The 11,246-nt window shown below is 28.0% G+C and overlaps 1 protein-coding gene across 1 annotated transcript; it reads right to left on the reverse strand.

The window, feature by feature from the left end:
* Positions 1 to 784: 784 nt before the first annotated feature.
* On the reverse strand, positions 785 to 6,389 carry LOC114298100 (mitogen-activated protein kinase 1). The gene is made up of 6 exons (XM_028242611.2): positions 5,839 to 6,389; positions 4,104 to 4,233; positions 2,649 to 2,786; positions 2,178 to 2,510; positions 1,725 to 1,908; positions 785 to 1,244 (listed from the first exon to the last, which is right to left on the reverse strand). Exons 1-6 carry the CDS (start codon positions 6,003 to 6,005, stop codon positions 1,078 to 1,080), a joined length of 1,119 nt encoding a protein of 372 aa, XP_028098412.1. The 5' UTR covers positions 6,006 to 6,389; the 3' UTR covers positions 785 to 1,077.
* Positions 6,390 to 11,246: the final 4,857 nt, after the last annotated feature.

An 11,246-nucleotide genomic window follows, 5' to 3' on the forward strand; every position in this document is an offset into this window, starting at 1 on the left:
GTTGGGTTTGTGTAGTCTAATACTTATCTTTTGGGGCCAAAAATATTTGAATTTTATTTTTCTAAAACTAAATTCTTACCGTTTGGAATTTGAATTTTGATTTGGAATTCAAAATAAATTCCGAAATGACCCTAACGTTTCTAAACGTTGGCAGTTTAGTCCAATGCACCTTTTCCTCCAACCCAAACAGGTTCTTTACTTGTTCAAAACCAACCCGAACAGGTTCTTTACCTATTCAAATTTGTCCTGAATAGCCACCAAGTCTCATATAAATAGACATGTCCTCCATTTGGTTTTCCATTCATTTTTCATTCTTCTTTTTTGCTTTTGCTTTTGCTTCCTGCATTTTGATGCATAACTTTTTTGTAAGAAAGAGTATAAACACAAAATATGTTCGCTGGACATTTAGTTTGTAATGCTGCTGCTAATTGTCGTCAATCATTTTATTCTGAGAGACAGGCATCCACATTCTGAAAACACCGTGGAGAAAACGAATCTATCTTAAGAGGACAATGTTGAATACTGGACTTGATTAAATTTTCAAAAAAATAATACTGCAAGTAGTTTGTTTGTGATTTTCATTTCAGGTTTCAAATTATTTTTTTTTTGGATTCTGTTTTGTTTTGTGTAATAAAATAAGAATCTATTTTTCCATATTTTATTATTCTATGTTCTATTTTGATTTAAGTAATCAAACAGATTTTCTTCTTCCTTAATCAATTCTTCAGATACAGTGAAGATTGTCTAACACAATGTACACAAGACCACATACAAAAACAAAAAATTGGTGAAATTCTTTTAAATATATTTCCAACAACTGGTTTTACAAACTACTTTACAATAACGTAGGCAATACATTCAAAGTGGAGGGAAAAAAAATAATTAAACAAATACAAATGATTCAACAAAAAATCAAGAGAATAACCCTCTTTCTAAAATGCTAAAAAGCTATGAGACCAACAGAACCTGTGAAACGTACCCACCTTAAAAAAACATAGTACAATTGATCTCAACTATTTGGTTTGTAAATAGTTGGATTTGAGCTTACCCGACACATTTCATGGTTTTTTTTTTGGATTATGCAAACTCTGGATTGAGTGCTATGGCCTCCTGGTAAATCATATCCTTTATCTGTTCTTCTCCCATGGCTTGTTCAAAATCGAAGGAGAATGACTCTGTGCAGACCGGTTCGTCAGCTATGTCGTGTAATCTTGCTAGGTAAGGATGGGCTAATGCTTGTTCGACTGCAACCACAGACAAATTTTGCTTTTAAAAACAAGAAAAATAAGTGTAAAAATATAAGCTAAATGCATGAATCATAATATTTTAAATCTCAGGAAAGTGAATGATACGTAAAACTTGTGATAAATGCAATTGAACTCCATATGAGACACTGTTGAACTGAATTTCGAACTGACATTGTAAATGCACAACTGCCTAAATTCATCAAACTGTTTTCAAGAAACAAGATCCAAATTCAAGTTCGGTTGTTGGTAGCTCATATGATCCATTTGTGAATGTTCAGCTAGGTATATAAAGTGATGGGGAAAAAATATGAGCATCAAAGACTTCAAGGATAAGAATGTTGCCTAAAACCTTTAGATCATCCTGACAAAAGAAAAATAAATAAGGAAAACTACTGAAAATACTTCAGTTAAGACAACTAATGTCAAATCCATTTCTATTTCACATCAAACTACTAGCTGACAAGACAGGAAAATTACCTGTAATTCTTTTACTGGGATCAAATGTCAACATATTTTCAATGAGATCAATGGCCAACGGATTGACATGTGGAAAAACCATTGCTAACTGCTGGCGAGGATGTTGGGGAAATTGGCGGAGATATCTTCTTGCATCCTCACTCCGAATAAACTCAAGATCCGATTCAGTGGGTGTGCCAAGAAGCTATGAAGAGTAAAAGAATGTATGAGCATTCTTCCAGTGAAGAACAATACTCAGATATAAATTCGTAATTCAATCCTATGATCATGTAGAAGAAAATGGATAGACTCTCACTACAGGTCAACATCTTTTGTAGTATAAATCAATTAGAAACAAAATAATGAAAACATTTAAGCCTTAAAAAAAAATTAAATTGCATTTACTCGTATAAAATTTAGATCCTGTACTTATTATGTTCCAAGCTAGATCTATTGCTTAAATTTTCGTCTTACCTCGATCAATAAGCGCATCTGATGCATGTGATCATTACCCGGAAACAAAGGCTTTCTGTTCATAAGCTCCATAAAGATGCACCCCACAGACCACACATCAATAGCAGCAGTGTACTCTGAAGAGTTCAACAGTAGCTCAGGTGCCCTGTACCATCTGGTGACAACATACTCGGTCATGCCCTCATTCTCTGATGTTGGCCGAGCAAGACCAAAATCAATGATCTTCAGATCACAATTTGCATTCAGCAAGAGATTGCTGGGTTTCAAATCTCTATGAATAACATTTGCAGAATGTATATATTTCAGTCCTCGAAGGATCTGATACAAGAAGTACTGCAAGGAGATCAATCACAAAATTAAGTGTTACTTCTCATTTTTCTTGAAAAAGAAAAATAAAAAATGAAGCTCATAAAGTTAAAAGAGTTTTGCATTGTAACAGGGTCCAAGAAGTAAATGAACAAAATGTATTACCTGACAGTGTTCCTCTGATAAACCTTGATTAGATCGAATTATTTGGTGAAGATCAGTGTCCATGAGTTCCATGGCAATGTAGACATCAGAAAATTCTTGCCGTAGTGGTGGAGGAATTACATCTCTTATAGCTATGACCTGTTTCAAATGTCAAAAAATCAATAACATCAGACTCATAAGTTATTACACTTCCTTGTGCACAAACTGTAGCTCAGGGACACAAAAGGTACTGTTCTTGATATGGTGAAAAGATTAGGTTCTAAATTATGAAAGAAGTTCCTTAGAAAGAAAGAACAATGCTTTGTTTGATCTTTCTATTCTTTTTTCACTTCATCAATCTGGGAACAGGTTTCATTTTAAAATATTACCTGCGTCAATGATCAGAAAAATGACAGATTATTGTTAATGATCTATCTAGATGGAGATTATTACATAAGGACAGACATTTCTAAAAGGTGTCATGTCATTGTCGGACACCGATGAACTCATTGACACGTGGAAGACACGCATCGAAATATGTCCTATTAGAAATGAATATTGTAGTGACTCATATATCATGTTGTATCTGTGTCCAGTTTTTGTATATGTGCTTCGTAGATTATTAGTAAACAATGGTGAAGAATATTATCATTTTTACTCTGTAATAACAACTTTCTACAACCAAAATTCTAGCAGAGACACAACTCTATGACTATATAATAAGAAAATCTTGGCAGGTTATTTCATAAAAAGAAGAACAAATACATAAAATGAGGCAAGTTTTGAGGATGTCAATAATCTTGATGTTTGAACCAATAGTTCACATTGTAAGCATTGTGGGTCAAATTGGCAAGGCCCAAAATGCCTGATTGTGGAAGTGGAAGACCCAGCTGGCATTTTCATGCACCTAGATATAGAGAAACTCATCAGTTCAACTGAAACCATTAATGAAGATGGTAACACTACCACTTCTTTTTCTTTTCTTTTCTCCAAGAAAGAAGCATGTGGAAGTGTCCCCAAAAACTGAAAGCTTGCACAAACCTAGTGCTAGCTGGGACTGATTAAAAATATATGTTGCCATTTCAACAAAATCAAGAAATGATCAAATACTAAAAAACAGGTAAACAAACGCAAGTCTTTTAGGCTGTGTTTAGATCATGAATTTCAGTATAGAATTTGGAAAGGGAAAGGGAAAGGGATCCCTTTTCCTTTCCAAATCACTACCCAAATCTATGATTCAACCACAACTTTAATGACCACATTTTAATTGAAGATTTTTAACCCAACAAGAAAAATCTTTCAGTTTTGATTGTTAACCAGGCATAAAAAGATATGTTGTACTATTTTTTTTTACATGAAACTGGACAAATTCAGGACATAGATTCTTTGATTGTATATACACAAATCAGGATATATGAAATTAGATAGTTAAGGAACACTATTAAGATTCTACACAATTAACAAACAACCACTTACATTTTCGTGATCCAAATGGCGAAGAAGCTTAATCTCCCGAAGCGTACGCTTGGCGTCCATGAAGTTATCAAAAGCATTAGCAATCTTCTTGATTGCAACCATCTCATTCGTCTCGGAATTCATAACCGAGCTTCATAATCAAACCACACAAAAATCAACACACAATGATTCGACACAAAACTAAAAATGTAAATTGTAATTTGAAACTTACTACATATTTTTTTTAAATGAATAATTTAGTTCATACAAAACGGTGGTGTATTATAAAAAGTATTCCTTGTGTTTGATTTGAGTTTTTTGAATTAAATTTTTTGAAAACTGAGTTTTTTTATTTTTGTATTCTTTTGTTTTTAGTGAATATTTTTTAAATTTTAAATTTTTTTTTTTTTACTTTTTTTAGATGCACCGTTAGATATATCTAAAAAGTAAAAAATTTATGAAAAAATATTTTAAAAAATTAATAAATACATAAAAATATAAAAAATATACTAAATTCTTGTATTTTTTTATATTTTTGGTATTTAGTGAATTTTTAAATGATTTTTTTTTCAATTTTTTTACTTTTTAAGTGTATTTATGTTAGGTGTGTCTAAAAAGTAAAAAGTTTGCTTAAAATATTAAAAAAATTCAATAAAAACAAAAAAAAATATGAAAAATAAAAAAGTATAATTATCCGAAAAGTATTTTCTGAAAAATAAAAACAAGTAAGCTGATTGGTTGACACACGCACCCTCCCATCTAATTTTTTATGTTTTGAATAGAAAAATAGACACTTGGCCATATAAAAAGCCAAAGTTTCACGACAGCATCAGATGCTTTATAAAAAAAATTCACTTACTTTTAAGTCTATTTTTAATCGGAAGTTAAAATTAACATTTTGGGACACTACTCAAATCCTTTCAGAGTAAATTACAATTATTTTCCATTTCGACACTTGAAATTTTTTTATTTTTCCCCTTGACGCTCTGTTTTAATTTTTTTTCCAATTTACTCTAAAAACTACGTTCCATTCAAAGTTAGGACAGAAACGCCACCACATAACGGAAAAAAATATATTATTATATTAAGTTTGTATTTTTATGTTATGTAATTATTAATGTGTCATTTTCTATTTAAATTTGAACATAAATTAATTTTTGAAATAAATTAAAAAAACTTGAACCAAAACTTTAAAAAATAAATAAATAAACTTTAACTTTAAGGACCAAAATGGTAATGACTAAACCTAAAAAAGACAAAATGTAACGGAAAAATAACAGATCAGATGGAAGTTTCAAAAATAATTATATAATAGTGAAAAAATTTATGATTTTAATAATTAAAATTTATAAAACTTATGGATAATTTGAATTTTTTTTCTAACCATCAACAGATGGGTTATTTCCCCAAATGTAATTTACCAATCTTTTTAAGTATACAAGTAGAAAAAATTAATGAAACTTTTGACAGAATAACCAAATTAAAAGTTAAAATTAATAATTTTAGAAAATTTATTAACATCGTATAGTGTACGGAAAGAAAAAAATTAATAAAAAATTTAAACAGGAAAACAAAATTAAAAACTTAACTTAAAAGAGCAAAGCCTAAATTATTAAAATTGAAGCAATAAAACAACAGGTCCAAACTATATAGGAGTGAAAAATGTAATTTATTAAAGTAAAACATACCTAATCATACACAATCAAAAGTCAAACCACTCAAATTCACAAGAAACAGATTGAATTAGATCAATTACCAGACAATTCCATAAGCACCACGACCAATCGGCATGATCGGAGATCGGTACTTGGCCGTGATCTCGAAGAGGTTTCCGAATATGTTGTGTTGAATGAACTGACCTCCGTGAGTCGGAATAGCCGGGAATTCCGGGAATTGACCTGCGACTGTGTTTGAGTCAGCCATTGCTTCTCTCTCTAAGCACTCTCTATCTCTACGATCTGTATATGAAAACACACACACACTCTCTCTGTCTCTCTCTCTAGGATTTGGGACTCTGATTCTGATATGGGAGAGGATAGAGATGGAGTGGGATTTATAGGGATGACTTGGTCTGGGATTTTGGGGGAGAGTTCTTCAGAGTAAAGTGCGAGGAAGGATATGAGAAAACGCGCCAGGACGCGTTTGGACTGAAACCAATAAAAATTAAAAAAAAAACAAAAAACAGTTATTTGAGTACAGCCGCCTTCTTGGATGATCGACGGTGGTTGTTTTTCTTGCTTTCCCCATCTCTTTCAACGGTCCCTTCTTTCTTCAAATGCTTTCTTCTTCTTTTTTGAGATTAATTATAAGATTAATTATATTTAGGTAATGTTAGGTATTTTAAAAAATATTTTACGAAATGAATATGGAAGATTTTGACTCTTAAATTACATATATAATAACTTATAAAATGTAATATAAAGATTGAGATTCGTTCATGATCATTTTTATGAAGCTTTTTTCATGATGCCTAGCATTTTTCATTATATTTATTTAACACTCTTGAATTTTTATTAAAATTTAATTTTAGTCCTTTTACTTTTATATGTTTACACTTTAAGCTTTCGTTTGAAAAGAATTTTTTTAATTTGACTTTTTAATTTTTTAACTATTTTAGCATGGTTTAAAAAGTTTTATTTGGAATAAATTTTTGATTTTTTTTTTAATTTTGTAAGTGAAAAAATAAAATAATTATGATTTAAATATGACATTTTATCTTATTAATTTTTTAATTTATTTTATCTTTTAATAAATTAATTTAATCCTAATCATCTTACTAAACGGAGGCTAAGTCAAGTTGAAATGTCACTATTTGGCGATGAATAAGTCATACATGACATTTTTCTCTTTTGATTAATATTCTTATATTTTTAAGAAAATCTTATTTTGGATCTTTTACTTTTACCAAAATATTACTTTGTGCCTTTTAATTTTAATTTTGCCAATCTCATTAACAATAGATGAATAAAAAAATAATATTTCAACTTACTTGAAATATAAAGAGTTGACTATTGAAAATGAAGAAATTAAAATAATATTTTTAATAAAAATATAGGAGTCTAACTGTTGTTAATCCTTCTTTTTTTTTATAGTAGAAAAATGAAATGACTGTTTGAATATTAACAATGTAAAAAATATATAATATCTAAATGTGTTTAAAATATAGTTAAAAATGTTATGAAATTAAAATTATTTTCTGTTTTTATTTTTTTTAACATTAACATGGCAACCTTGGTTGTGACTAATAGGACCTTTCATAATACAACAGTTCTACAATCCCAAAAAAATATCCTAGAAAAATATCTAAAAAATATATTTAATGATTGATATTAATTTCATGTGTGGATCTCACTATAAAAATAAAAAATCTCAACCACACATTCTCTTCTTTTTTTTTATTCAATTCTTAATATATATATATATGATCCGTGAACTTTCTATTTATAATAAGGCAAATATTATTAATGAGTGCGTTAAGCCTATTTGCTAATATTGGCATTTAAATGAAAAATATTTTGAAGCTAAATAAAAATATTAAAAATTATTTTTAAATTTGATGAAAAATATTTTAATTTGATAAAAAAGTGTCTTCTTCTTTTTTCTTTTTCTTTTTTTCTTTTTTTTTTTATGCCTTGGGAAAGACCCTTCAAATAGTCCGAAGACTTTTTCTTACGTGTGAGTAACTCACTCCTCATCCACCTGCATAATTGGTGTACACGTCGGGTACATATTAGTCAAATGAAGGAAACCATAGATGGCTTTGAAGTTGCCTTTTTCTTATAATTAGACCCCAACTTTGAACCATATAAATTACGCTCTATCTCTTTTGTAATTTGAAAAAAATATAATTCAGTGTGTTTAGTTTAAATTTTTTAAATTAAATTTTTGATTATTGAATTTTTTTATTTTCGTATTTTTTTATTTTTGGTGAATATTTTTAAAATTTAAATATTTTTTTTACTTTTTTAAATACACCTTACTTAGATGTATCTAAAAAGTAAAAATTTGTAAAATAATATTTTAAAAAATTAATAAATACATAAAAATATAAAAAATATACTGAATTCTCGTATAATTTTTTATATTTTTGGTATTTAGTGAATTTTTAAAAGATTTTTTTCACAAATTTTTTACTTTTTAGGTATATTTATGCTAAGTATGTCTAAAAAGTAAAAAAATTGCTTAAAATATTTTAAAAAATTCAGTAAAAACAAAAAATACGAAAAATTAGAAAGTAAAATTTTTTAAAAAGTGTTTTTGAAAAAATGGAACCAAGCAAAGTGATTAATTTTTTATTTTTTTATATAAGTACATTAATCTTGCAACCGATCTCATTTGATGGGACTTAAAACTTGATTTAATTGGTTTGGTACAAGTACATTAATCTCTTTTAAAATTTTAACTCATATTATAATTATATCAATTTTTATCAAGAGTTTGTTAGTGGTATAAATAAAAAAATAATATTTGTCTTACCTTTTCTACTAAAATATATTTGTTTTTATTTATTTCAGTATCTACTCATCATCTGTATTAATTTTGATCAATTTAATTTTACTGAAAGGAAGATTAATGTAATTATATAATTGTGAGACTGGCTGTATTTTTCTTAATATTCAAAGAAGGTGTTTACCCCAGAATATGTATTTTATACTCTTTTTTATGAGAAGAGATAGAACTTGTTACCTGAGGTTATATTTAAAGACGATAAATTATACTACGTACCCTCCTAAAGTATGACAATTTTTACATTGGTTGGTAAAATTTATTTTGCCCTATTTTAATCTTAAACTATTCAATTGTTCTTTTATTTTATTTTTTATCTCCCACTTGGTGCTCAAATACATGTTAGTATTATTATTAGTTTGGCATCGCCAATGCTTTAGAATTACGTGAGTATTATTCCTAAAATAATTTTTTTAAAAAAAACATAATATATGCTTTGACCATTCTTGTTTTTATGTTTCAGTGGCATACTTTGACTGACTTTCTCGTAAATCTAATCAGAAAAATATTTGATGCTTCAAAATGAATGGGAAAACAGAAAAGGGAAATATCAAATAAATAAGAAAAAAATCTTTGGGTTTTCGCATGGTCTTCAAGAGAAATGAATGTTGTACTTTATACTTGAGGGGGACAACAACGGGTTGGATCGGGTAACACTATAAGAATATATGAGCCGTTTGGGTTGAATTAAAATTCTTTATCTCAAATTCAATTTAAAAATTAAATGGGAGATTTTATTTACATCCAAAAAATATTAAGTACATAATTATACCTTAATGTAAATTTATTAATATAGGCAACACTTATTAAATGTTAAAATAAAATATTATTTTTTTTTCATAATACATCATAATCACTTATATGTATTCTTCATATTCTTTTTCAAATTTTAATTGTTTTTTCTTATTCTTCTTCCTCACGCCAAAATTCCAAACCACCCGACCAAAATTCATTATTATCATCAATATCATTATTTCTTATCCTTGCAAATAGAAAAAGTTTGAACAAAATCAAATAATAGATAAGAATAATAATGAAAACTATTTTTTGAAACAATCCATCAAAAATGATGTAAGTATTTACACAAATATCAAAATACAATTCTTGATTTCTATTTTTTTTTTTATTTTATAAAACAAATATTTAGCTTATTTAACATTATTGTTGTTCGGACTTTCATATCCGAACAAGTTCACTTTTTTCAACAGTGTATTGCCGAACAATATCAACATGTTCGGATATAAAAGTCCAAACCAAACAATGGTCATGTTTGGTAGAACTTATTTCCAGCTTATTTCAGCTTTTAGCTTAATTTAAACTATTTTGATATGTTTGGTTCAGCTTAACAATACAGCTTATATCTTTTTGTAAGTCAAAAATCAACTTATTCATTGAGTGGGGGAGAAGAAGCTTAATTTATAAGTCAAAAATCAGCTTATGTTCACAATTATAAGTTATAAGCTGTTAGGTTATAAGTTATAATCACTTTCCCACAGCTCTACCAAACAGGGCTAATATTGTTTGGCATTGTAAGTCTGAACATGATGACATTGTTCGGATTTAAAAGTCCAAACAGCAATAACATTAAACAGATTGAATATTCGTTTTAAAGTAAAAAAAAAAAAAAAAAAAAAAAACACATAAATCAAGAATTGTGGAGTGAATGAGCTCCGGATGAGGATTGTGATCGGTGGTCAGCGCAAAGTTCAAGCTTTAAGCTGGAAGTTCTCAAGCATCAAGCTTGGTGAATATGAATGCGAATGCAAATGCAAATGGGAAGTTCTCAATTTTCAAGCTCGAATGCGAAGTTTACCCTCTTATTCTCCTTCGTCGTACTCCTCCGGTGTCGCTTTCACGATGTTGTGTTCACTGTCGTTGAACAAGAGGAAGGTTTTTCAAAAAAATTTCAAATAATTTGGAGTTTTTAAATTTTTTTGTTATTTGAGTATATCTTGAAGGATAATTTAAAAAAAAATATATATATATATATACAGTGGCGGAGCCACACCTGCTCAAGGGGTCACGTGCCCCCCTCCCTCCGGTTTTGGATTTTTTTTTTTTTTTTGGCAAATATAAAGAAAAAAAATTTAATAAAAAAATTATAAAATATTATTTAGATTGAAATATCAATGACATTTTTAAAATTATGAGAATAATAATTTTTTTTATTGAAAATAAAGATATTACGATAAGTTATATTATTATTTATGAAAATTTCAATACAATGGTGATGTCAATCATTATTAACACGCAATTATAATTAAATTCAATAAAAATATGAAATTTATTGAATTATTAGTTACATTTGACATGTGAGATTCATCCTCTATGTGTTTCTTTACTATTGGTTGATGATATCACAAGTCAATGATGACGTAGTATGACTATTATATTGAATTTTTATTGAAATTTTGTATAAAAAAATACTTTGTCATTATATAATTTATTTTAAAACTTATATCCATAACTTTTTTTTTATATTGTCCATGACATACTAGTTACAAATAATATATATATATATATATATATATATATATATATATATATATATCTTTCTTGAAGTAAATTGTAAAAATTTATGTGAAATATTTTTGTAAAAATTTTTAATATTGTAATTAATAAATGCTCCCTCTGATTTAATTGCTTGACTCCGCCACT

Source organism: Camellia sinensis, chromosome 3 (assembly GCF_055761805.1).
Source record: "Camellia sinensis isolate YWXY chromosome 3, ASM5576180v1, whole genome shotgun sequence".
Taxonomy (NCBI): domain Eukaryota; kingdom Viridiplantae; phylum Streptophyta; class Magnoliopsida; order Ericales; family Theaceae; genus Camellia; species Camellia sinensis.

What these genes read in the sequence shown, in the direction of transcription:
- LOC114298100 (XM_028242611.2), bottom strand. Translation starts at nt 6,005, where the DNA reads ATGGCTGACTCAAACACAGTCGCAGGTCAATTCCCGGAATTCCCGGCT. An exon ending in TATCAGAGGAACACTGTCAG is followed by an intron (nt 2,511 to 2,648) that starts GTAATACATTTT and finishes ATCTCCTTGCAG; the next exon opens with TACTTCTTGTATCAGATCCT. An exon ending in TCCCAGTAAAAGAATTACAG is followed by an intron (nt 1,245 to 1,724) that starts GTAATTTTCCTG and finishes CTGTGGTTGCAG; the next exon opens with TCGAACAAGCATTAGCCCAT.